At 48.0% G+C, this 27,905-nt stretch overlaps 1 protein-coding gene across 1 annotated transcript in view; it reads left to right on the forward strand.

Annotated features, from left to right (window-relative positions):
- Positions 1-3,696: 3,696 nt before the first annotated feature.
- The window catches only part of LOC142990394 (neurexin-3a), a gene marked incomplete at both ends in the record, with an annotated part of 41,244 nt that continues 17,035 nt past the window's right edge, over positions 3,697-27,905 (forward strand). The window contains 5 exons of the mRNA XM_076140179.1: positions 3,697-3,998; positions 5,442-5,465; positions 8,194-8,355; positions 15,257-15,695; positions 17,706-18,089. Coding sequence (XP_075996294.1) covers positions 3,697-3,998; positions 5,442-5,465; positions 8,194-8,355; positions 15,257-15,695; positions 17,706-18,089 — 1,311 coding nt within the window. The remainder of the gene's footprint in view (positions 3,999-5,441; positions 5,466-8,193; positions 8,356-15,256; positions 15,696-17,705; positions 18,090-27,905) is intronic.

Below are 27,905 nucleotides of genomic sequence, written 5' to 3' on the forward strand. Positions count from 1 at the left end.
CTGTCATTTCATCCCGGACTCTGTCGCCTGTCACCTTTGTGCGTCCCCTCCCTCTCTTCGTCCCTCTCCGTCGTCTCCTGGCGGACGCATCAAAGCCGATGGCAGACAGGTGGTCTCGACCTCTCAGACGTGTCGGGCGGCGTCTTGAAAGTAGCCGTGAACAGGGACGCTGTCAGTGCAGCTTGTTTAAAGCTCTGGACTCGGAGAGAGACATTTAAGGAAACGTTCTGCACAGATAACCTCAGCAGTTTGGCACATTTGTCTTTGATTGGCCGCTTATTCCATCCCGCCCAGACGCCGGGCCAACATGTCTGATGGTTGTAGCTGCCTTTCAAATTAGAGAACTACCCAGTACCGATTCTTCTATGTCCCCATTATTAAACTCATCTCTCTCGTCCTTCATGTTGGGAGCAAGGCCTCCTTCTCCTGTTGTACCGATTAGTGAGGGTTTGATTCCTTCACAGAGGGAGTGAAGGTGGTGGAGGGGAGATCGTCAGGCGAGGTGTCAGCGCTCTTTGCTCAAAAGGGCCTTCGGGGGGTTAAGGCAGGTGTGTGTGTGTGTGTGTGTGTGCGGCGATGGGAGCAGAAGAGAGCGGGAGACGGTAATGAAGGAGCTAATTGCTTCCAGTGGATTTTGAAATCGAACACCAGACCCCTCCTCACCCCCTCACCCCTCACCTCCCCCACCCCTGCCCCTTGTGTACAGGCCAGGCTGCGCACAAATGGAATATTGATGACTACGGGGAAAATAAGGGAAAATGACCCGGCTGGTTGATCGATGTGAAAGCCACACATCTGTGCAGAACATGTCTCAACAGGCAATACGTTTCCCCTGCTTCATATGGATCCGTATACACTTACAGCGGCTTTAATACTGCTGAGGTGCACAAATATTACATTAGATCATTTTACTCTCTCTATTATTCATGGTAACAATGCTCTACTCATGCTCTTTACAGCTTCTCTGCCATTTTCTAATTACATCATTATAATTAATATACATATACAGTTGGGAGCGGCACATGACATAATCCAGTCAACATTGTAGCAGATTGAATACATTACAAGGACGTCTTAGTCTGGGAGATGTTTGGCTTCCAATCACCGACGTCTTTTGACACCGTTCACTGAAACCAGAGCTGAATTTAATCTCTGTTTGTAACAAAAACCCACACATTGCCTTTTTGTTAGACTCACATACGCTGCTGCTACTGGAAGAAGGACACAAAATCTATTACAGACGCTAAGCTACTCCGCTGCTACGTTCATTTACTCCACCGTCCAGTGTAAACAAACCCCGATGGCTAAGTTCTGTTCTTGAAATTTGAGCAGCGATCCTTTAGACAGGCAACCTAATTAGAGAATGTTGGATAGATGAGGGGTGTTGCCATGGCAGTGACCTCTCTACCTCAGGTCAGGTGAGAGCAGACGGGATCGGGTGTCCCAGCGATGAGGACGTCTCTCTTCTGGACACTTCTCGTCCAGTTTTGAGGGTTTTTGGAAGATGTGAAACAGAGATGTTGCTGGAGAATTGAAATTGAACGGACAGAGCAGTTTGACAAGGACGTCCGGCCGTCTACACACATCGCCTGTCAGGTCGCATCAGGCGTACAGAGCCAATCCTCCTGGCACGATGCGATCCAGGGCCCCACCGCTGTCAATCCATCTCCTCTGATCCAGCCGCCCGTATCTGAACCAGCCCCTCTGGTTTGGGACCCCTGAAGGTTTCTTGGCGGCGATACGGACTCGTCTCAGTGAAGACACCGGTGCCTGAGCCGGTACCGACGCACCGCGGGAGCTGGAATAGATATTTTATTAATCATCTCGAAGGAACGTTTGGTTCAATGATTCATAAAGAGGCTCCAGTGACGCTGCGGGAGCCGAAAGAAGGCGTACACATCAGAATACCTTTGTTTGTTTCACCTGAGATAATGACATACATTTATTGAGATCTTAATACAACGGAAGTTCCAAAAGTAAGTTTCCCCCGACAACATTTTCTGTAACAAGGCATCAAGCCAGGCCTTTGATTGAGCCGAAACGTGACGCACTGATCAATACATTCTCGCTCTTGTCCCATTCTAAAGGACCAGAATTCCGGTAATTATGAGGCTGTGGTTGAAATATCGCCGTCTTGTTTTCTCGATATCGCAACTAAGTGATCTTGTCAGGAATCTTGTGTGATCCCTCGTGGCGTAAACTCTATCATTAGTGTGGATCTGCAGTGTTCTCCAAAGTTCTCTGGGCTCATCAGGAATAACGGCTTTCCCTTTCCACCCCTGGCTCATGGCAGCTGTCGTTGTTTCCTGTACCATTTCCTCCATGTTGTGCAGTAATTTCCCTGCGACCGGAATCAACACCCCCATCATCATCCCACAGCTTCACTTCTTTTTGTTATATTTTTTCTCTCCCTCTCTCTCTTCCTCTCTTTTCCTCTCTCTCCTTCCATCCTCTGCCAGCGCTGCAATGCCGCTCCCCCATGTTTACACACAGCCCGAGCCGAGCCAACTAACCCGCGGGCCCCGCACTCATGCTCGCTCGCTCACTTCCTCCGTGTTTGCGTCTCGTGTCTTTTCTTTTTTTACGTGCCTCCCTCCTTCTCAATCGCGTTTTCTGTGGCGTCGCCGCGGCTACACAGCAGAAAATGTAGGAAACAGAGGAAATGAAATGAGACCTCATTGTTGCCATAGGGATCGGCTGTGCTTATCCTTGAGACCAGCGTTGCCTCTGTGTCATTGTATCCAGTTTTACCGGCTCGGAATTCGCTGAGATTGAATCCAATCTTTTCTGAGGTGGGTTTCAGACGCAGAGTGCCGGCCGGCGTTTAAGAGACAGCCGGGGAAAAAAACAGTGTAAAGGACTTCATCACAGATCAGAGGGAAACATAACTCCTCTGATCCACTCCTTCTTTTCTTGTTGTCTTCTGTTTCCCACAGAACAGCGATTCTATTTTTGCCCTCTCACACTTTCTGTCTCCCCTTTCTCTCATGTGTCGATCCTTAAAAGAACAAAACAAAGGGCTCAGGAAGTCAGTTTTCAGCGGCGGGGTGATATAAACCTGTAAAATCGGGCTACGTTTGATTTATGCACACCATTAAGGGGGAATAGTGTTCCTTCATAAGTAGCCTGTCTGTCTGGGAGCCCAGGCCCGAAACCCAAGCCCATGGTCATACAGGTTGGCTTTTATGATCAGAGCCCAATGATGGGATTATCATAGCTGTAATTATGGCGAGCAGCAGTGAGTGTGTGTCTGTGTGTGTGTCTGTGACTCAATGTGACCTTCTCTGCGTCCGTGGCTCTTTCTACTTCTTTATTTAGGCCACACAATGATTGATGCAGCGTCCGAGGTGGAAGGTGGCGTAAAGATTGTCTCACATTTCATGCAATAAATGTGACAGAGTGCAGAGAGACGCTCCGTGTGCTGAGTCTAAGGGCCGCAGTCTCTGATTCTGCAGGGTATTTAGTAGGGTTGATCATGTAAATGGACACATGAAGTATGAGTTATATCAATGAAATCTTTGCTCCGGACCGATCAACAAAAAGCCAGTTACTTAAGACTTCCTGTCATTGGGGAAAAATCAATCTATGAATCCTGGTAAATATGGAAAAAGTGCTTCAAATCCTCAGCAAACGTCCCCCAGTGCCTTATCACACACCTTTCAAAATAACACTGTGCCTTCTCTCTTATCATTGCAGCGAGGGAGGAGAATGTGGCCACCTTTCGCGGCTCGGAGTACTTCTGCTATGACCTGTCGCAGAACCCCATCCAGAGCAGCAGCGACGAGATCACGCTGTCCTTCAAGACCTGGCAACGCAACGGCCTCCTCCTGCACACGGGGAAGTCCGCCGACTATGTCAACCTGGCGTTAAAGGACGGGGCCGTGTCCCTTGTCATCAATCTGGGCTCTGGGGCCTTCGAGGCCATCGTGGAGCCAGTCAACGGAAAATTCAATGACAACTCCTGGCACGACATCAAAGTGACGCGCAACCTGAGACAGGTAATCGGCGTAACGGTGATGGAAGGATTTTTTGGAGACAGGCGGATTTTTGCTATAGATTAGCAGCTTCCAAGAGCTTTTTGAGAGAGCTGGCGTTAAGAATGTCACCTTGTTCTGATTGGTTGTCATTCCATTTGCCACAGTTCAGACGCATTTTTATAAAAAAAAGATGTCATGATATTTTGGGTTATCTTGATAATATCAACATCGAATCATCGTTTTACACCACTTCATCATTATTTCCTCTTCTGCTAAATGACTCAGTAAACGACACAAAGGGCAAAGCAGTTCCAGTAAATGTGATTAATAGCTCAGTCTAGGCAGCAGTGTCTTCCGATCAATGCGAAGAATTGGAGTTTAATTAAAGTTACCTGATACTTGTTCTTTGTACTTTTCTCTCCATCCCTCTCAGCTGGCACTCCTGTCAGGCGCTGTCGCTGTGTTGCTCTTTTCAGGAACACTTTTCCCTTTTCTTTAGACGATAGAGTTTCGCTTCAAAGCCAGTTAGAGTGTGTTTGGCTTTCAGTCTGTCCATTAACTCAGTATTTATAGCCCAGGCCTTCATAGCGTTTCATGGCGCTTTTGAAAGGTACGGATACGTTTACGTCTAAAGAAATATAAGACCATTTGTTACTTGTCTGAAATTGTTTACCACTTTCTTAATGTAGATAAGGATTAGCTTGTATTGCTGTTTGGAGGAGCGATTTGTCCGGGGTGATATTCCCGTATCCCCTAACAGGGCGCCGGGATATTGAGATGTTGAGATTAGCCGTAGCAATGTGGCTCTTTACAGTTCGTTGCCTTGGTGGACCTTTAGTGTGTCTGCAAGGCGAGGCAGCATTTATGCCGAACAAGTAAGTGCCTGTTTCCTGACACTTCCTGACAGTAAGGTTAGCAACTAGCTGTACCTTCAAATCCCACCAGGATACACACAGTTTAGGGGGTTAGAAGCTAAGAAGCTAAGCTAAGCTAAGGGCTGCTTGCCTACTCTCTCCTTTCTTTCTTTCTTTCTTACTGCTCTTTCTTTCACTCTCATTTCCTTTCCTCTTTGAAAGGCACACTTTGTTAGACTAAGGGTGAAAAAACACTACAGGCTTTGTTAGGGTTTAATGCAATTAAGCCATCCTACACAAATTTCTAGCCGTAGCGTTTGGTAAAGGGTTCGACTTTGGTCTGACGTGGAAAATTTGACTAGGATGGTGAAATTCCCTTAACATTTGTGAATCTGTAACAAAGCGTGTAGCGTTTGTTTACCACAACACTAACTCATCCATGATAAGTCATTTTTTTTTACTACTAACCAATATCTAACCAACTAATGTACTAACTAACATCCTAACTCTTCATCGTTGGGTTTGTTTTTTTGTTTTCTGTCCATCCTTATTAACAACCTTTTTTGTTCACTATTCTTTTGATTTCCTTTCTTCCCCTTTTTCTGGAAAGCAATCAGGCATTGGACACGCTATGGTAAACAAACTACATTGTCTGGTAGATATCATTCTTATTGTCTTTTTTTTGGGTTTGCCGTGTGTCCCCTCCCCCTCTCTTCTTTTATTCGTTCTCTTTGAGTTCCATCCTAGACACTCTTATCAAAAAATGAGGAGATGGGTTTGTATTACCAGGCAATTCTTTCTTCGCTTCTTCTCCAATTTTCTTCCCTGACCTGCCAACAACCTCCTTCTTTACCCCACAATCCCCATCCTGTTTTTTTTCACAATGACTTATACTTTTTTCCCTTATTTCTTCCACATTACCGCAGATTTCCAACAAGTCAAGAAAAAAAAAAAAAACCTTATTTGATTTGACTTCTTTGCCTTTGTCAGGGCAATTTTACTTTTTCTTTGATTTTTTTTCACAAAAAAGTCCCCATTTTTTGTGAGGACTGTCGTCCAGAACTGACAGAAGCTTACCACAATTCCAACAAAGATGGAGCTCTCAACTTCGACATCGCTCCCTAACAGAGAAAATACCAAAACAATGACCCTTAACCTGCATTGCGGGAGCTCTGACAGTTGTTTCCAACTCACTATGGCGCATGGCATGCCCACACATTACCCTCATTGACCTGGAACCTCCCACTCCCCTAAACTCATATAACCTCACCCATAATAACCACTAACACCAATTCACTCACCCTCCACCTCTCACCTTATCACCTTTCCTCTCACCCTGCCCTCCCCTGTGTGTGTTTTATGGCATGCTGGTGAAATGGTATTTGTGTGTTTTTGGCTTTGATCACACTCTTACCCCCGGGCCCATATGCATAAACCTTCTGAGAATGAGCACACTGATCTGGGATTACCGGTCCAGCAGTGTTTCCATGACATCCGAGCTAGAGCTTGAATTGGACCTGTAGTTTGTTTGGAGACCGCCGCCAAGGTCCGACTCGACCCGACCCGGCCGGACGCATTCCATAATGTTCAGATTCCGAGTCCAGACATAAATGCTGGAGAAAATATTACATTTTTTACTCCACCGTCTGTTTTATTGTAGTTTGTGTAGAAAATCAATATTTGCCTTTCATGAATAAAAATCCTTTATGCTCAAAAAATGATTACACTCCCACTAAAACACCTGCATTTATTTGTGTGCCTATTACTGTAAATGGAGTGAGTGGGCGTCAAGAATGTCCTCAGGTTGTTGGTTGTTAATCCAGCTGCACTGAAAACCCTGAAAACTGAAAAGGAGGGAATAGAAGGTTGCTGCAGTACGCTGTTTTATTAACAACTACTCACTCAATGTCAGTACACATGAATCATAAAGGCACCAGAATACACTCGCTCACTCTCTCCCTCGCTGGAGGAATAACTGCAGTAAATGCACTTGAAAAATAGAATAAATGGACATTCCACGTCCCTACTGAGGTCGGGGTAATAAGTTCAGTACGAAGGTTTTTGTACCGAAGGTGCAAATCGCAGAGGGCAGTGTTTCCACCCAGGCTCTGTAAAGCCTTATACCCGCCTGACAGACAGACAGGGAGTCTGTCGGTTCTTTAATGCACCAAAAGAGACGGCAGCTTCAGACACGCGACCAAATCTCCATCCTGCCACGGCTGCCACGTTTGTTTTCATAGAGTGCGACTAGGTCAGCACGCCGCAATGGATTTGATGGGCTGCTCAAACTCCAGATCAGGCGCACTGATTGGCTCCGTCTGAAACCATTAGATGTACAATTTTTCACACAGTCTGGCAAGAATTATGGACCTGTCAGCCCGTTCATATTCGCTTTTTTCAGCTTCGCTTTTGATTGAAGAACACAGGCGCGATCTGGCCAGCAGACTGAACCCAGACTTGAAATTTGGAACACGGCCTGAGTCCGACTCTGTCACAATCTAGCCTGATGTGACACGAACGGTCCGGTTCCTGTCGGGTTTGAAACGGATGTGTCAAGCTCTAGTCTGAATCCAAAGATCAGCAGCAGCTATTCTGAGATCCTGTGTTTATGAATATGGGCTCCGGTCTTGATGACGCATGTTCCTCCTCTGCACCCCTGCTCAGGCTTTGTATGGCTCCATTGATTCACTTACTCCCCTACATGTTTAAATGTCTTTAATTTGCCTTCTAACTGTGGTGAACCTTTGTTTGCACATTGATGTGTTGTGAAAAGCCTCCCTTTGTTTTGCATGAACGTGGATGTGAAGATGTAGACGTCTGAGAGAGAGGAGAGAGTGAGAGGCTGTGGAGTGAGAGAGAGAGAGAGAGAGAATATGAGTGCTACTGTAGGCGTGCGTGTGCACGTCCGTATGTGTGTGAGTGTTTAATATGTGTGTGTAGATGTGCGTGTCTGCAGTTACCAGATAAATCCGAAACCTAAGACAAGTGCAATCAATTTGTCCTTGGTTTGAACATTGTACTAACCCTCCCCAACCTGAAGTTTCAGAACCAAACCTTGAATCCATTCTCTTACCCCCATCAAAGATAAAGAAAATATGCCTGTGCCATATTTTCTTTACCTGTCCTGTGAAACCTATAACAAAAAATCCATTAACCAAATAAAAACGCTGTCTGATCCAAAATGACCTCTAACAGGTAACAAATGATTCTGTGAATGTCAAACCGACTTCGGTGTGGAACCCAAAGTCCAAATGCCTTATTTAGAACGCAGACCAAGGAAGCGGGTGTGTTTTGTTGGACGGCACGCCGTCACATCCCAGAGTGTAATGGCTCGGCTTCGGCTATGTGTTACCCTTCAACAGGTGACAATCTCCGTGGATGGAATCCTCACCACCACAGGCTACACCCAGGAAGACTACACCATGCTGGGCTCCGATGATTTCTTCTATGTGGGTGGGAGCCCCAGCACAGCCGACCTGCCTGGATCTCCAGTCAGCAACAATTTCATGGGTTGCCTCAGAGAGGTAGGGTGGGAGGGGGGGGGTTACTGTCCTCTACGCCTGACTGTGACTTATTTAACCCTTACATAGCATCCATAGGCTCGCCCTTCACTGTATCACTCAGCAACACACAGGTAATGAGTTATTCTTGTATTCTATAATGTGTGACGTGACATTTTGATCTCCAATCGTGCTGGAAGTACAAACTTGATCCAGAACAGTCCCTGTGTATTGAAGATTAGTGATGTTTTAACTGCTCTGAAGTCTCAAAATGGGTGAAATGTGGCTCAGAGCGTATGTAAGACGGTGTAAGTCTTTCCCATTACCTCACTTTCCTCATGATCTGCTTCAATTTCCCACCGGTGACAGTTTTGAAACTATAGGTGCAGCGTTTTGCAATTGTATTAGTTTGTTTGCTGATATGCAGAAGCCTGGTTTGTGAGTAAATTGGGCTCAGATCCTCCCCTAGTGTTAACCAAGGCGGGGCAGCTGAGCTAGACGTGGAGATAAACAGATCAGCATCCATCCTGCTCAGCGTGAAACAGGTGAAAGGGGAAGAAAATAAAATTCCTTTATCAATTAAAGCTGCTGAGGCGGCCCGGGGGGAAGTATCTGATTTTCAATATTCCCTTGTTTAATATAATACACAACTTTTACTGGGGTTTGTGTGTGAGGAAACATCCCCAAATTGCTTCTGTCACATGTAATTTGCAGCATCAGCTTGAGCGCAGTGTGAAGCCGCCTCCCAACGGGCCGCAAACTAAGAGAAATATTTGCCTGTGATATCAACAAAAAAGGCTTTGTTGTTTTCCAGGACATTTATTATGTATTTGCAGAGCACAGCCAAGAATATATTAAGTATGCTGTTATTTACATTTTCCCTCTCGATGCCTTGCCTGCTCCAGCCGGTGCTGATTGTAAAGGGAGACCTTCGCCTCCTCAGACCTGTAAAATTGCATCGCATTGATTTCTAAAGTGTGGCGGCCCGAGTCTCCGAAACGGCATCAAGCTTGGCCGTGGCTGCATCTGTGCTGCGTCTTCACATCGCCGCTTATATGTTTGGGAGAACGAGGCCTGGCCGGGGGGCCGGGGGGCAGGGATATGATTTCATAGTCGGGCCTTTTTGGATTAGGGCTCGGTCGTGCGTGTGTGTGTGTGTGCACCAGCTGCACCGATTCAGCTGATGTGACAAACTCCACAACCAAATCTGTCACAGTGCCAGAGAGAGAGAGCGCCAATGTTTTTATACTAGACACCAATAAAGTGTTCACACAACTGGCAAAGAACACATGGACCCTCTCTCTCTCTCGCTCTCTCTCTCTCTCTCTCTCTCTCTCTCTCTCAAAGCCCAGACAGCACCAGTTTGCAGATTTCTAATTATTTTATTCCCTAATTAAATTTGATGACATGAAGGCTTTGGGTGGATAAGAAGAAATATTTTATAAACCTATTGTTATTTTATTATGGGTAGAATAACAGAGGGCTGATTGGTGTGAACTAAAGGGCTGCTTCATCTCTGTAGTGAGTCAGTGTGTGTGCCAGGCTTGGTTGAACAGGCCCGTGGTGAATCACAGTGGGTGGGTCCTGGTTCCATTCTGAGATCCACAACTGCTCATCAAACGTGGCTCCATTAAGCAGGCGTGATGCCATCTGCAGCTCAGAGCCTCCTCCTCCTCCTCTTCATCTCTCCCACACACACACACCTTCCCATTCACATCATCCCTCCCTCTCCTTGTTTCTCTTTGTGTGTGCGTATGAATCGCTCTTCCTCTCCTCCTCTCTCACTCTCTCCTGCTCTTCTTTACCATATTTCTTTCTCTTTCCTGCCCCCTCCACCTCTTCCTTTGGATCCAATATCCTCCGATAATGAGAGAATGATTCAGTTGAGCTTGGCTCGTTGCTCGGGATCAGAGTGCCTCATTATTTCAGTCTCAGTGTGTGTGATGTGTAGCCGGGGCACTTCAGATGACGACGGAGGCGGATTGTTAGTGTGTGTTTATCTACATTCACTGTGGGGGGTAAGGGAAAGGAAAGGAAAGGTGAGCAAAAGGTGAGGAAGACGCAGTGATGAAGATAATGACGCGGCAGTGAACAAATCCTCCTTTGCACTCCAAATGACAACAACGATGAGGCTCCGTCCCTACTGCGCTGGTCTGCCCCCCCGTGAGCCACGATGATTCACGTGAACCTAAACCACGATCGCTCACTCGCCGGCCAGATGTTTGCCGAGCCGTGCAGAGGAGAAACACACAGAGATGAAGCGAGCAGAGAGAGGACAAGAGGCGGAGAGTTGGCATTTGAGAGGAAGATTGTCGTCATGAGTTGTGCGTTAGTCACCGCAGTGTGTTCAGGCGTCGTCCCTGGGAAACAAAATGCAAATGTCACCCCGTCCTCCAAATTATGAAGCTTTTAAATGTTCCCATAGAGACCAAACAATGATGGACGGGTACAAACTTTGCAGTAGTGTATTATTAGATGGCTTATAGACGTAGTAAAGCAGTCAACCAACCAGGCAACACTGACATGTTGGAAACGGCCCGTGATTGGCTGCCGATCCCCATAACTCCTCCCATCGTTATCAAACACCACACGGTGTGATTGTGCCTTATTATCCTCAGTTAGACATCAAAATTTGGTGGCCGAATATTCAAATACAGATCTAACAGTCATGAATTATTCTATCATTATATTACAATAATGAAGTCACTGCCAGACATTCCAAAATGTGTATCAGGCGTCCTGCAGAGTCGGGCTCTGATAGCTGATAGGATGTGATGGGAGTAATGATTTTCATATGAAACCAGATTCTCTTTTGTGAGTCTCACTCTTGTGAAAGCAAAGCAGCCATTATAACTCCTGCTCATCCAATTTCTGAGGCCCTTTGTGCTTCTCTGCTGAGTAACCTTCCATTTAACACAAATGACATAATTACAAAAAAAAAACAGCTTCACCTTCTCCTTGGCTCGTCGTCTGGCTGAATTACAACTTCCCCCGCTGCAGCGTCGTGCCGTCTCCACTCCACGAATTGCACTCGTGAGCAGATCTCACATTAGCGCCTCACGGGCCGCCGAGCACACATGCTGCTCTGAAGCTAATCATCACGATACACAACGCTGACTCCATTCTGCCGTTCCTTTGGCAGAATGGCAGAATATTCAAAGCGGTAAATCGGCCGTTTTTGTTTCCCTGCAATGCAAAGAAAAGTAGGGAAAACTACAAACGCACTCATTTGTATTTACACTGAGACTACAGAAGCTTTTTGACCGCCTTGCTTCACAATTGGCTTTAAAAATCATACGCATGTGTGGCGTTGAAGCTTGGCGTTACAAGGTGACACAGTGAGCTCCGTCAGTATAAAATGGCCGCCACGGGAGCCTTGCCTGCTGACTCAGCAGCGTCGCCGTGCCCCTTGTGTTCATATCGAGCACTTTGGCACATTCTGTCAGGGTGTAAAATAAGCTTTTTCTCCAGGGCAGCGGGGCTTTGGAGACATCGCCAAGTGTCACAGCCTGCAAATCCTTAGAGGTGAACATGATTGTGTTTCATTTGTGCCCCAATTCCATCAAGTCCATGCTGTTCATGAGTCTAACTGGGCTTTTAGTTATACAGAATAGTGTAGGATGTATTTATTTTGCGTTCTACCTGAAGCAGTATCGTATTTTGTGAAGCTTCCTACATAGCTTTGTGCTGTGTCCTGTTGGTTTAAAGTATGGATCTGGGGCACTGCTTTTAGCTTGTTTGCGAGCGTGAAGAGTCCAATCGGCCCTCAGGCGCGTTTCAGCAGGCGCGGCGACGCAAAGCAGAGGCTCGGAAAATAACAGCAGATTTAGCGAAACGGCTGGTCGACTTCCAGGAGATCGCTATCGCTAATCTGAGAGCACAATGGGAAAGAGCCGGAAGGAAAGGAAGAGATGAAACATGCAGAGTAAGAAGCAGAGGCGGCGGCGGCGGCGACGGCGGCTGCAGGGGGTTCAAGGGATCTAAACAACCAGGGAATGATGATGATGTGATGATATGATGATAGGACGATATGAGCAGGACCGACAGGAAAGCTTGAATTCAGAACTTTAAAGTGAAGACAGAGATCTTTTGCACACGCAGGATTAAAAGTAAAATGTTAGTCACACTCCAAACCGGAAGAGGGCAGAAGTGCAGAACTGGTTACACTGCACGGTAAGAAGTAGTAGAAGAAGAAGAGTGTGTTGGTGCCAGTGAGCAGCCATGTCTGCTTGTTGATTGTTTGGGTCACAGGTGAGCACATGCAGACTGATAGAAACAGAGCTGTGTGAGTGTGAGTGTGTTTGGAGATGATCTGGATGTCAGGTTAGCTATTAGCTTGTTCTAATATTTACTCCCACTGTGTCATGGAGCTGCACTCCACTCTGTGTCTGTGCGTGTGTGTGTGTGTGTGTGTGTCTTTACTTCATTGGAATTACTCTGCGTCTTCATTAATGCTGGAGTTAAATCAGCGGCTGACAGCTGCTGAGGCCGAGGCCAAGAGGACGGGAGCACTGATCTGAAGTAGATTAGTAAGGAAGATTGCGTGTTTGTGTTTGTGTGCATGGTTATGTGTGTGTGTTTGCGATTGCACCCTGCCTGCCCCTGTTGCTTTAGCACGGCAGATCAATACACTATCCCGGGGCAGAGACGGAGGATCCTGGCTTTATGGAGTCATTACAGTCCCCTGTGTGTGTGTGTGTGTGTGTGTGTGTGTGTGTGTGTGTGTGTGTGTGTGTGTGTGTGTGTGTGTGTGTGTGTGTGTGTGTGTGTGTGTGTGTTATGAATGGGCCCCATAAGGCTGCAGGATAGTATAGCCAAACACAGACATAACAAAGGGAAAGATGAGGCACCCGCCGCCTCAGCAGTCACTTCCTCTTTTATAACGCCATTTCGATTACCGTATTGATCAGACTGGAGCCAGGACGGACAACAAAAATCATAATCCCAAAACAGATTAGTGCTCCGTCTGGGAGGAGGCGGGTGTGTGTTTGTGTGTGTGTGTGTGTGTGTGTGTGGGTGAGGGGGGCTACTTGATGGTAAGAGTTGTGCGTCGCTGTGTAACACTGAGTTGCCAGAGTTGGTTTTGTGAAGAGTTTCCATGACAAAGAGCGAGGTTTCACAGGTCAAGTATGAGGCACATAATAGCTGTCAGAGTCAGAACAGAGCGTATCCAACGGTGACAGAGGCCTCGCACAGTGACTCAGCACACACACACACACACACACTGTAATTATTCTTCCTCAGCACTCTGCCAGCTTGACCTCAGCAAACTCATCCGTGTAAATAAACAGAGAAGCTGCGTCTCTCCTCCTCCTCCTCCTCTTTCCTTGTTTCACTTTGTTCCCTCGCTCTGCAGCAGAAAGTTGTTACGGAGCTTATAAGCGTTGGATTTGCTCAAAGAAGTCAAATGAGCGTGGTGAAATCAAACAGAATTGGACGCAAAGATAAACTACAAAGTGAGTTTGGCAAAGTTACACGAACGGAGAAATCATGGATCACAGAAAATGTTTAAAACCCCGGAGGAGAAATGCGACTTTTACACGACCGGCACGTTTTCTGTACGACTGAGTTCATTCTGCCAGTCAGCATCGCTTCTAATACATTGTACGTCTTGACCTAAAGGGAGAATCCGTGTCCCTTTTCCCAGGCGTGTCCTCTGCATCTGTAGCTTTAGCTTTAGCTGTAGACTTTGTCGTTGGGAGTCTGGAGCGATCGCAGGAACGTTTTTCCTTTTTAAAGTGAAATTAACGTCATTAAGCACGTGTGGCACATTTACAGTAGATTAACTTCACACTTTGTGGAGCACCGGCCACATTATGTTGTGTGTCATGTTCAGGCGATTAGGAGGGTTGTTAAGTGTATTTACAGCGACCATGACTGAGTTTATACATGCATTAGAGCTGCCTTTCCCTCTCTCTCTCTCTGCTCTCTCTCTTGCTCTTGCTCTTGCTCTCTCTCTCTCTCTCTCTCTCTCTCTCTCTCTCTCTCTCTCTCTCTCTCTCTCTCCCTTGCCCTCCTTATCTCCTCGGTCCTTCTCTCCGTTCGGGGTCACCTGTGTTGATTTACTGTCAAATCTTCCAGGATTATCAGTAATCCCACAGCAGTGAAAATCTGTTAGCTGACAGCTGTGCTCCCTCTAACACTGTTGCTGTATCCTGCACACACACACACACACACACACACACACACACACACACACACACACACACACACACACACACACACACACACACACTTTGCCCTATATACCAGAAAAGGCCCGTCTTCCGTTGCAGGGGGGGAAGAAAACCCCATTAATTTTCCGGCTGAATGGATTGGAATTGACAATATTCCTCTCCTCTTTTTCTCTGGTATTTCGTTGTATTTGACTGTTATGTGTAGCTGCTTTCTGGTTTAATGGATTAGGGGGTTGAGGCAGATGTATAGTGGGTAAAGGTGTATGATATTGGCTCTATTCCCCCGGGGAGGCAGATACTCCATCTCAACACCTCTTTTGAAGATTACAGCGTAGGAAGACTCACTAATAATTCAACAATCCCACTCGACGCAGTGGGCAGGTGTTCAATCAGACGCCTATCTGTGTGCAGTAACGGACAAATTGAAGCTGACACATGAGATGATGGAGCGACAAATTGTGCCGCACACACCTTTAGAAGATATTAGTTTTATTGATCCCTGTGTCTTTGCTTAGGAGATGTGTAATATTATCACTGTATTATGTTAGAATATGACAGTATGGAGGGTAGAGTGATGCATTAAGGTGATGTATTCTATCTATTAACCTGTACACACACATCTCTGATCTGTTCTGCACTGAGCTCATTGAAGGCTGTGTGAGATTATTATCATATTAATTGCCTGAATAACATGAATTCATTATAGGAGTTCTGTATAAGAACTCTTCCCTCCTGCGTTGCTTCACCAGGTGGTGTATAAGAACAACGACATCAGGCTGGAGCTTTCCCGCCTCGCCCGCATCGTGGACCCCAAGATGAAACTCCAGGGCGACATCGCCTTCAAGTGCGAGAACGTCCCCACGCTGGACCCCATCAACTTCGAGACCCCGGATTCCTACCTGTCCCTGCCCAAGTGGAACACCAAGCGCGTGGGCTCCATCTCCTTCGACTTCCGGACGTCTGAACCCAACGGGCTGATCCTCTTCACCCACGGCAAGCAGCAGGACCGCAGGGACGCCAAGGGCCAGAAGAACAACAAGGTGGACTTCTTTGCGGTGGAGTTGCTGGACGGAGGGCTGTACCTGCTGCTGGACATGGGCTCCGGCACCATCAAGGTCAAAGCCACCCAGGCCAAGGTCAACGACGGCGGCTGGCACCACGTGGACATCCAGAGAGACGGGCGATCAGGTGAGGAAGAGGAGACGTACTGTGAGAACTTGTTACTACGGAGCTGTCGAGGCGTTAGTTGGATTCGTTTGCTACTTTTAACCTCTCTAAGTACTCAACCAACATACTTTCCTCCACCGGTAGAAAATAGAAGGTCGATTTCGCTGACGACTGCTTCTCGCTCTCGCCCCGGCTCGTAAAGTAGAGAAGTTATAGAATTTGTAATGAGCTGTCAGGAATGGGCCCGGAATCGCTTCAACCGGGAAACTGAACTCCAGTCTCAAGGAAGTAAGGACTTTTAGCTGAACGCTGTTTTACGAGGAGGTGGATAATAGACGAGGGAGCGGAGGCGTTCAGACGGAGGCCGCGTCATTTATTCACCGGTTTCACTTGAGAAAGTTACATTTTGGTGGAAGAATTGTTAAAAAAAACCTAAATTGTTTATCAAACATCGATGCGACAGAAGCTTTGTTACCTTAGCGACCTCACATTCCAGCTTATTCCCTCCAAGGTGACATAATCTTTCTGAGAAGGGTCATTTTGTGGTGATTGATTACTGATATCAGGTCATAACTCTCTGTAGATAGATACAGACTCCATTTCCCTCTGCCGTGTTCCATCTGTAAGTCCTCTGACCTCAAAACGGGACCCGACCAAAGTATTCCAGGAAGATGATATTAAAGGGAAGGGGGGAGGGAGGGAAGAAGAGAAAGCTGGGAAACTTCTGTTGCCTTAAGCGGCGAACCCAGCGCGGTCTGTGCGTTAGGGTAGCATCCTCCAGAGGAGCGGGTGTGTTAGTGTGAGCTGCAGTCTGTTATATATCAGGTTAGAGCAGCCAATTTAGCCGCGTGTCACAGCGCCGCGCTTTGATTAATCACCGCCTCGGCCCCCGGCGCGATAGCGGCCAGGAAAGTGGGATTTTCAGGGGGGAGAAAGAGGAATGAGACAGATATATGGATATGAGACTGAGGGATGCTAAGAACAGGTATAATCACACTTCTGACTTGAGTGAAATCTTAATGGGGGTTTGCGAGCGAATTGAATTTCTTGTCCACAGAGCACTCCGGGGGCAAAAATCGCTCAATCTGGCTGCAAGGTGAACGTAACGCAAGCATAATGCCACAGCTCCGGTTACTGCACACACACACACACACACACACACACAGGCAGACAGATGGGCTAAATTTGGGCCGCTTGCTAAAAAGTGATCTGTTCATCTCCTGACCTTACTGAGGGTCTGCAGGCAGGGCCCAGGCCTTAAAGGAGGAGAAGACGTGAGAGGAAGAGGTTAACATGTTTGTGAAACCCGCTCCTGTTCTCCTTTGAGCTCTCAGGCGGCGCAGGAAGAACTCTAAACGTAAACCACCCTGATAAATATGTAAACAAAAATGCAGGACACAATGTTTTGGATAATGTGTCGCCCCCGGCAGCAAACGAAGCGTCGGTGAGGATTTAGTCTCCGGAGCTGCGTCAGATAGGAATACAGATGAGAGAATCTGTCGTCACTGCATCTTCTCCTTACAAATGCATTCGTGGCGGCGGCGGCGGTGGCATTGATTGGTTTCTGTAATTGTTTGTGATGATTCAGTTGTAAACCTTCTCACATTCAGACGCTGGAGTTCAGCTCAATCAGAAGTTTCCGTCGTCTTTGTTTTTCGTCTTCTCAGCGACACATAGGCTGAAAGTTATTCTTGAAGGTATCTGGGGCTGAGTTTGTGTGCCGTTGTAGGTGAAGTACAGTGACCTTGAGGTAATTCTGTTGGGTGCTGAGTCCAGTGGAGCACAGAGGAGACAGAACAGGCCAGCCGAGCAATTTACAGCAGGGAACTGTAGGTTTGCAGAGCCACTTGGTCTCTGCTTTAACCCCTTTTACAGGTTTGCAGCTTCGTATCACTTCTGCTCACACATCCATCAGGCGGCTCACCTCATTATGTCGCTGAGTGACAGCTGAATCACCGAGCTGACATCCCACTATGTTAAGTTACATCTTGTTGCAGCACTATATCAATATTAGGATCGTTATTTTCCCAGGCATCATCTCGGTAAACAGCCGCAGGACGCCTTTCACAGCCAGCGGGGAAAACGAGATCCTGGACCTGGAGGGGGATCTGTACCTGGGCGGCCTGCCGGAAAACCGGGCGGGCCTTGTGCTCCCCACCGAGCTGTGGACCGCCATGCTCAACTACGGCTACGTGGGCTGCGTCCGCGACCTCTTCATCGACGGGCGCAGCAAGGACATCCGGCAGATAGCCCAGTCTCAGAACATGACCGGCATCAGGTCGTCCTGCAGCAAGCAGGCGGGGAAGCAGTGCGACAGCCACCCCTGCAAGAACAACGGCGCCTGTAAGGAGGGATGGAACCGGTTCGTCTGCGACTGCACCGGCACCGGCTTCTGGGACAGCACGTGTGAACGAGGTGAGCCACTCCCGCCGCTCTGTCCCTCGTCCCCGGTTGAGCTTTAAGTGTTTCCTCTATTGGTTTTGTCGGGAGGGGCGTATTGACTCGACGCCCAAGAGGAGAGCCGGTCTCGATTTTGTGTTTTGGCTGCAGGAATAGTTCAGTCGATACGCTTGTGTAGGTTAATTAAGCGATGGAAGCAGCTTTGGTAGTTTCAGAATCGTGATTGTGGTAATTGTGTACCTACGGCCGCGATGGCGTCTACAAACAGGAGCTTTGCCTCGGAAGTAGACAGCGGCGCAGCCAAAGGGAGGCGAGAGCGAGTCGAGATCAAAGAGAATAAAGTGCAACTCGGGACGTTTCCTGCCGGAGCGTTTGTGGAAGCTTTGCTCGGCGTTTCAGTCGGATTCAGAGAGAGAGAGGGAGAGGGAGAGGGGGGGAGGTTCTCTACTGAAGAAAGTTCTGGAGAGACATTGAAGTCGTGCGTTGGTGATACTGGATCGCCTTGTCTTAAGTTTTAAGAGCTCGAATACATTAAGTTTTTATGAGACGGGAGGAGACGGGGACACCTAGAGCTGTGGGGAGAGAGAGAGGGAGAGGGAGAGAGAGGGAGAGAGAGAGAGAGAGAGAGAAAGTGTTACCAGGCCATGGCTCAGATTGTTCCTTGCTTCTATCTTTATTTTATTGTTTTACAGAGATTCAAGGTTCAGTAGAGGGTTTGAAGTAGTTTCATAAGAGCTGGAGGTGTGTGAGCGGGCGAGCGAGCGAGCGAGTGTGCTCAGAGGAGGAATAATGACTGTCCTGAGAGTTAAGTGGGACCGTAGGAGTTGGAGGACGACAGAATGACAAAGCTGAGCCAGAAGGACGTAGAAGAAAGGGGATCAGCCTGTGTGATACAGGCTCTTGATGGGAGAGAGAGAGAGAGAGAGAGATCCAGCTCGTCCCTCTGGTACCGATCACACCGCAGGAACATCAATCTTTAAAGGAAATACAACATGGAAGCACGTGTTCACTATCCACATTATAAATAATAGATTAAAAGCATATTGGAACATCTTGTCCGTGGTATAGCGTGATGTGTGTGTGGGGGGTATTGTATTGATTCGCCATATTTCAACCTGCGGTTAAGTGGAGTGGAGTTGGCGATATGTCCGACTTACGCATCAAACAGTCAGATAATGGAAGAGAACGTCTGGAAAACACCGACAGTTGTGTACATAACCTCATATTGTCTTCACCAAGGCTATGTTAGACTGTACTTACCTACATATACAGTACTTATACGTGTGTGTGTGTGTGTGTGTGTGTGTGTGTGTGTGTGTGTGTGTGTGTTAAACCTCATCTCAGCTTGACCCTATGATGCTGTGTGTGATGCTGTGTGCACTGGAGAGAAGCAGCATTGTAGCGTCGCCCATTCAAACTGCACCAGTGTGGCTCAGTGACCTTCCACAAACACTAATCCACGTGTCCTAACACACACACACACACACACACACACACACACACACACACACACACACACACACACAGGTATTGAGCCTGCTTGGTCATGTATGTCTCCGTGTAGCTATGAAGCTATTGAACCAAGCTTGAGTCGCTCCAGCACTTTGATTCTCCCTCCCTTCAGCTAGAGAGAGACGGGGGGGCGGGGGGGCAGTTGTTGTAAAATGTGCTGACACGGCAGACGCAGCTCTCTACCGTGAAATGTCGTTTCACGGTTCAGAACTCTTGTCGATTTATTTGTTTGCTTTGTTTTGTTGTGTTTTTTTATATTTAGTTGTTTCCGAGGCGTGTTGTTGTTGTTGTTGTTGTTGTTATGGTGACAGAATGAGCTTTAAATGTAACGAGCGGCGTCGGAAAATACGACCCACCTTCAGATTCTGTGGCGTCTGGGAACTTTAACTCACATGAACCTGCATCAAATCACCCGTCTGCGCTGCGTGATGACTTATCTGTGGAATGTCTGCGTCTATATGCTTTAATAATTCCTCTTCTGGAGGAGAGCAGCATTCCTGGAGCGCATTCAAGTCATTTATTCATGCCTCCCTCCTCCATCCTCCATCCTCGGCCGGTTCAGAGCAGCCGAGGAGTCCAAATCCCACGCTGGGACACATAATCCCTCCTCTGTGTCCTCTGCCTGCCCCGTGCTCCTCTCCCAGTCTGTCATGCCCGGGAACACCATCAAAGCAGGAGGCTCCCTGGGGCATCCCGACCGGCTGCTTTAACCGCCTGGACCGGCTCCACACGGTGGCAAAGACGCAGGAGCCCACATAGAAAAAGCCCACCCCCCTACACACACACACACACACATGGCTGAACTCTTAACCCCCGTCATGTAGCATGAAGTGAAGAGTCTCAATTTTGCAGCAGGAATCGGCGACCTCGTGCTTCTCCGCCGCACACAAAGCACACAGGTGAGGGTCAGAATGGAGGCAGGAGGCGTGAGAGTGAGACCGGGGGGTCGAGTCCCTTTGATAGCATCCAGACCTGCAGTATCTCAGCTAATCCTCACACACTCTCTCTCTCTCTCTTATCGCCCATTTGACCCCCATCTTTTTTCTTTACCTGTACTGAGCAAAGCTGCGTTTCCTCTCGGCCGTCGTCTCCTGCTGCACGGCGACGTCGTGGTTTGATGGAGGTTCACACAAGGGACCGGACTCTGACACCACTGAGGCTTTACTTCCTTTCTCAAACTCCATTCAAAAAATTGCAAATCTCTCTTCAGAACTCTTCAGGTTTATCACTAAAATAATAGATTTTTTAAAAGCGTCCACAGTTTTGCCAAATTGACCCTCGCTGCCATTCAATTCCAGTGTTGTCCGCTGAAACAACGACCTCATTTCTCCTCCGGCTGATTACCAACCGAGACAATTAATGAATTAGATCAATTTGTGTTTTCCATAATTATTCCACATTCTCTTATTTAGCGTCGGCGTGAAACACTTAAGCGGTGAATGGAAGCACATCAGTCGTGCCGTTACAACAGATTCTGCAGCTCAGTTGGCTTTGAAGCGTCGCCCCTGGAGACCATATGAAGCAACCCCAGCGGAGATGCGTTCACGTTACTCTACACAGAGTCGCAGCAGCTCGTGCCGGTGAGGCGCAGGTGGAATGATAAGCGAGCGGCGGCGGCGGCGGCGGCGCGCAGTAACAAAGGTGACAGCCGCATTTACATCACAATGAATCGGCCTTTGCTGGCAACTTTCCGCCGGGAATGCAAATGCGCTCTTTTGTTCCGCTGCTCCTGAACGCCTCGCTGAGATGGGCGGCCCACGCGCCTCATTGTTGACTTATCTAATCCAATATTTGATATCAACTCGGACGGAAATGCAATTATGTGTCAATTTGCGTGAGAGTTTCCCCTCCGTTAAGTCTCTCAGACCTGTAACGTCAACACAATTAGGCCGCCGTGAGATCTGTCAACACATCACAGTTGCCACGACAACGATGTTCATTCTTCTCTTGTCTTAGTTGATTGTACCTTTTTGTTTTTTTTTGACGGAATTACTGCTTAATTAATAGAATGATAGCAGGATGTGGGTGTCATGCTCTGTCCTCTGCTCCTCTGCTCCTCTGGTCATCAGCAGCTCGTCCTTTTGTCTCCGTCTCTGCGCTCATTTCTCATTCCGCCACCGTCTTCTGGTAGTAAACCGTGCGAGTGTGTGTCACGTTCTCCTCTGCTGTGCGGAGCTGCAGAGGAGGACGAGGCCGACGCGGCGTCACAGGACTCACAGATCCTTCACAACATACACACACAACGTTTATATTTAACTTGTCGAGCTTCTGCTGTAATGTATTCAGCTTTAATGAGGAAGAGACTAAAGCTTCAGATATCATGAAGCTCCACACACCTGCAAACATCCTCAGCATGTCCACTTCTATTATTCTTTCACATTAGATTAGACTGAGGACTTCTTCATAGGGATGTTTCTGTACTACGATGACATCATCTTCCTACATAAAGCTCCCAGTCTGATTGTTTGTTTCTCCTTAAAAGAAACAAGTTGTATTTAGAGCTTCTTCTTCTTCTTCTTCTTCTTCTCTCTCTGTTGGAGCTCAAAGGCCTGAGACTCTGCGCTCTGTTTACCAGCACAGAAATACCACCTGAGACGCATTTCATCGTGTCAGAGGAGATCAAAGATCACAACGGGCGACGCCGCTGTTACCTAGCTCACTGCTTTCTACCTCGTATATGTGCCAGGTTCTCTCTCTCTCTCTCTCTCTCTCTCTCTCTCTCTCTCTCTCACACACACGTACACGCTCTGCTTGGCATGTCATCTTTAACCCAGCCCACGAGACACGACAGCACCTGTGATCAGAGGTCTGCATGGTATCACACAAGCAGATGTCGTGTCAGCAAGGGAGCCAGCCAGCCAGTGTGTGTGTGTGTGTGTGTGTGTATGGCTGAACGCATGCACAGAACATGACGTATCACTGCATCATTTTCTGCTTCTTTGCGTCCGTTCTGCTGTTTTCTGCTCGTATTTTCAAACACAATTTGAAACGCCATTGGTGTGTGTTTGTGTGTGTGTGTGCTGTGCCAGTAATGCCCTGGTGCAGGTGTGTGTGTGTGTGTGTGTGTGTGTGTGTGTGTGTGATCCTGAGCCCTGGCCCCCCCTGTAGCTCCCCTCTGGCCTGGTCTCTGATCTGCCAAACCGTTCCTCCTGTGTGCTCTGCATTGTAATCAAGCGGCTCTGTTTTTGGTTCGCGGCCCGAAAACAAACGGCACAAGCGGCAAAGGTGAAGCAGGACGACGGCGCAAACATGGAGTCCAGCTGCGGTGACAAACGGGAAACGACCGCCCCTCCGCTTTATTTACCCCCAGAGTAACGAGGCACGTATGGATTTTCTCTTATTTGCTGGTTTTATAAGCCGATCCTTCTTCTGTGGTTGTGCTTGTTTGAGCTTCGATCGTTCTCCAAAAGACTCCAACGCTCAAAGCCGAAAGAGTGTGTGTGTGTGTGTGTGTGTGTGTGTGTGTTTTCGTCTCTTCAAACATCCCGCAGTGCCGTCGGCAAGACAGAAGAGGGAGGAAGTCGTTACCCTCCACCTCACCATCATGTGTGAGGGCTCGGTCTCGTCTTACCCTTAAAAGCTCCGGGCGTTTTCTCTTCTTCTTCTTCTCTTCTTCTTCTCTTCTCTTCTTCTTCTGTTGTCTTTTCCTTATTTTATTTGATATGATTGCTAACTTGTGTAACACGACAGGTCATCACAATGTTATTCTCTGTGAGGGACAAACTGTATCATCAAACGTAGAAGTGGAAACTCCTCCTCTTCCTCGCCGCCCTCTGCTGTTTGTTGTGGAAAACGCATCGGACCTACGCTACTTCCTGTCACATGACACTACCGCTGTAACATCTCACAAAAAGATGCAACATTCCTCTTGGAAATTGCATTTCTGACCTCCATTTCCGACCTCTGTTTCCTTGGCGATTTTCTGTTGCCATCGTCTCTGCTGAGGAAGATTATTCACCTCAAATCTCACGGGTGGAAACAGAATTATTGTCTTTGACACTCGGTGTCTTCAAACAGCTGGTAGAGAGAGTGTGTGTGTGTGTGTGTGTGTGTGTGTGTGTGTGTGTGTGTGTGTGTGTGTGTGAGTGTGTGTGTGTGTGTGTGTGAGTGAGAGAGCTTTTTAGGAGTGGGGTGTTTCTGACAGTGGCTGAGTGCTGTGCAGCTGATAATGTAGTGCAGTTAATCAGGTAAACAGGCCTGTAATGAAGTGTGTGTGTGTGTGTGTGTGTGCGCGTGTGTGTGACGGCGTGCCAGCCCAGTGCCCAGCGCCCAGCCATTCCACTGAGGCTCTTTCTTCTGCTGCACACACACACACACACACACACACACACACACACACACACACACACACACACACACACACACACACACACTAATACGCTGCAGACAGATTGGATTGTGTCTAATGCACATTGCACTCATAAGTGTTTGTGTTTGTGCAGAGCGGCGATGCTGATCAGTAATGACATCATCACTCAGGGAGGACTGAAGTCACCTGACCCACCGCTACGCTAAGCTAAACTGCCGCAGCTCTTCGTCACGGCGACAGAACGCGACCTGGGCGGGAAAAAGGCAACGCGGGCCTGGCACGCTTGAAGCTGTGGCGTCTTAAAGTGACAGCGCGCCTCCGTGTTTACCTGAGGGAGAGTGAAGGATCTCCTTCATATGCTGCTCTGCTCCGCTCTGCTGCTTCTGTGCTGATTGGCCGTCTGTAATTAGCTGCTGTGGTTGATCTGTTCTTGGGGCGGATTTGAAGATGTGAAGGAGCGTTTTTCTCGTCTTGCGTCTGTCAGAAACGTGCGGAGGACGTGTCGCTCCGGCTCTTAGACACGCTCGTCTGTGGCTTTCGCTCTTAATTCCGGGCGAAGACGCCAACTGAGCGCCTTAATTATTTAACGGAGCTTGAGAGGTTTTTCCCCCGACCCTGCGAGCTGTCAGGCAGAAACCACACACACACACACACACACACACTCTGACCACAGCGTGATGTTTTAGACGTGTTTTTATAGAAAGCACAGGTTGTTTCAGCTGCGTTCTGATGCTCACTCCAGCTGGCAGCGTTCGGGGGCCGAGTCGATCGTCCTCCTGCAGGACTCGGGATGAGACGGACGACTCCAGCGATTCAAATGCGCTCTGCACTTTTATTCAATCAGTCAAACGACAATCAGTGCATCAGGATCATTTATTGCTTCCGAGACTCTTTGATTTTTTTTCCGCCGCAGGTTTACGAGCAAAACCAATTAGCAGGCAGGACGGGTGCTTTGTGTTTACGCTGCCAAACGTTGCCATGGAGACCTAGCTGGAGTTGATGTGAAATCACATGCGGCGTTGGATACGATCAACGACTCTGAGTGATTGATCACAACAGGCTGATGTAGCTGTGACGCGTTGTGATGGAGCAACGATATTAGCTGATGTTGTCATTTCATCCAGATAATGAGGTGAATGATGATCTGCAGAGGAGCCAAGAAGGAGGGAGGGAAGGGAGGAAGGGAGGGAAGGGCGGAAGGGAGGAAGCCAACAAGTCAAAGCCAGCGCTCGCCCTCTCCTTGCTCTCAAAAACAAACCAAACGAAAAAATGCTAAACACAACATAAAACAAAACGCTTGCTTGTTTGACCTCTGACCTCTGAGCTGCTTTAAACAAATACATTCGTTTGCTCTGAATTTTCGTTTGACTCAGTGAGTGTTAGTTTGAACGCCCTCGAAGTCCTTCCACGTCTCAGCTGGGGGTGAAGCGGGAGATAAAAGAGCTTTAGCGGGCCAGTGAGGGCAGCGTGTGTGTGTGTGTGTGTGTGTGTGTGTGTGGGGCAGGGGTGTCCCACTCCTCTATCTCTTAAGCGCAGTTTAATAAAGTATTCATCATTTGAGGAATCTGTCTTCCAAACTGTGGTAGAACCCTATTTGTATTCAGATGAGGTCGCGTCCTCCGATGCCTCAGACGCCTAAAGCCAATTTGAAATGTTGGAGTGATTATAATTTACATTTTCTTTTAGTCTAAACGCCTTTTCAACCCGCAGAGGGCAGAAGGAGAACTTGATCTGGATGAGAGTCTGCTTTCATCCCCGTTGCCTTATTATGGTTATAAGGAGGCTCAGGTCTGCGTCGTGATGCGGCGCCTCCTCAGGTCAGGAACCAATCAGCACCCGGGTCTCGGGTCCAGGTCACGTTCCTGTCTGGACGCTGAACTTTGCGATGGGATCTCGCCCCGCCTCCCGTTTCTAGAATCTGAAAGCGGTCGCAGCCTTCTTTCCACCAGTAGGAGGAGCCAGAGAGCGTTTCATCAGATCACATCATGTAGCCATAAAATGTGTGTTTGAGTTGTGTAATGAGAGAATAGAACTCGGTAACCTATAGCAAGTAAACACTCTATATTCCAAAAATCATTTTGTAGCCTCGCTCTTCGTCCCTAGCATTCATAAACTAATACTCTTTGTATTTTTGAGTATGAGGATGCAACAAGAAGCAGAAGAAGGTCCAGACAAATTTATTTAGTAAAGTAAAATAAAGTAGATTCAAAATTTGTTCAAAAGGTTGAACAAAGTGCCTGTAAAAGTATAAAAACAAATCTGAACAGGCGGAGAGATAAAACAACAAAACGCTAAAAGGAAACCAGAGAGAACAACAAGATGAAACTCTCTCTCTCTTTTCTCTTATTTAACAGCAACAAGCGGCCTTTTTCTTCAGCGGTAATCATCGTCGTCGTTGCAGAGCGTTGATTGACGCAGACGCCTTCCTTCCTCTCGCGTTTGCGTGTAGTCTTCATCAAAGCCGTGAACTGGTGTAACCTCTGAGAGTGTGACAGATGGCTCCTGAAGAAAGTCGAGCGAGGCCGCCTCGTTTATCTGCAGGATGTTTTTTTCAACGTGCGGCGGCTCAGATTCTTTGCTTCCTGTTTGATGGCGTCTCCTTTATCGCTCCATAAACGCTGCCTGATTGAAAACTCAGCCGTTTCTCTGTTTTTAACTTGATCTCCCCGAGGCAAAGAAAAACAACAACAACAACAACCCCCAAATGGCTGAAATTCAAAAGATATCATGCGTTTGGCTTTGACCCGTCAGTCTACAAATCACAGGGAGACGCCGGAGACGGAGCCACGCTTTTTACGCTCTGCCAAAAGACGGAATTAGCGGATGCTGGTGGCGGCGTCGCTCTCTCGCTCTCAAGGTCGTATTTCAGTTTGACAGGATAAGTTGACGCGTGGAGCATGAAGCTGGCGTCTTAATGGCTGACGGGCGTGAATAAAAGAGCGCGGCTTCACGGTTGATAACGCGCAGCTGTCTGACTACGCGCCCCGACGTCGCTCACCTTTCTCTCTCTCTCTCTTTCTCTTCTTCTATTTGGGGGAAGAAGCAGCAATCTGAGCTGAGACGCAGTCAGATGTCGAGACGTGTAGATGCTTTTCTCAATGTTATCATAAGGTTGATATCCGCCCAGAGGAGGAGGAGGAGGGAGGAAGAATTGTGATGGAGGCCTTCGCCGGCGTCCTCAGCTTTGGGAGTGGAAATGGTTTCACTTCTCCTCCTCATTATGACACAATTGAGTTTGTAGGAAACATTAGAACGCTCGCATCTGCGTCCCCGCCGTAATTAGACGCCAAACAATATGGTGGAAAAAAGGAATACTCTGCCGTCCGTGACTCGACTTTCCCCTCTGTACGTTCGCTCGCTTTCACCTTCGTCTCGCTCTCCCCCTCATCCCCCTCTCCCCCTCTCCCCCTCTAACCCCCCTCGCCCCCCTCGCCCCGCTCCTCATCATAAACGAGTGATAAGCACCTTCGCCTCAACGTTTATCTCTGAAGAAGACACCTCAAGGTCCGACCCTGACTCACAGGCCGCGCTCACACGTACACACACGCCTACACACACACACACACACACACACACACACACACACACACACACACACACACACACACACACACAGCGTCAGGGGAAGGAGAAGGACAACAGGAAGAGGGCGTGAAATGGAGGAATGCTACTTTAGATAAACTGCATTAAGGCTTGTTTCCCTTTATTTCTCTCTTTTTATCCGGTTATTTATCTGAGCTGCTGATGATCAGGCAGACTGACAGCGAGCGCTCGCAGCCTGGCAGCCTGGGTGTGATAATTGATTCACATCATTTAGCAGATGACGTTGCTCCGCGGCGCTCTGCAGGTGGTAGATTTAAAGCATCAGCCGGCGCCGCGCACCTGCAGTTCACCACCGCCACGGCTGATGTTGCCGCCTCACGCGGCGTGGCTTTACAGAGACGTGAACACGCCTCACGCTGCTCCGCCCAGGCTGCTGCGGCTCTCACACACACCACTCAGGCTCACTT

The sequence above is a fragment of the Genypterus blacodes genome, unplaced genomic scaffold (genome assembly GCF_046128005.1).
Source record: "Genypterus blacodes isolate CSIRO-AG114 ecotype Tasmania unplaced genomic scaffold, CSIRO-AGI_Gbla_v1 ptg000524l_1, whole genome shotgun sequence".
Taxonomy (NCBI): Eukaryota; Metazoa; Chordata; class Actinopteri; order Ophidiiformes; family Ophidiidae; genus Genypterus; species Genypterus blacodes.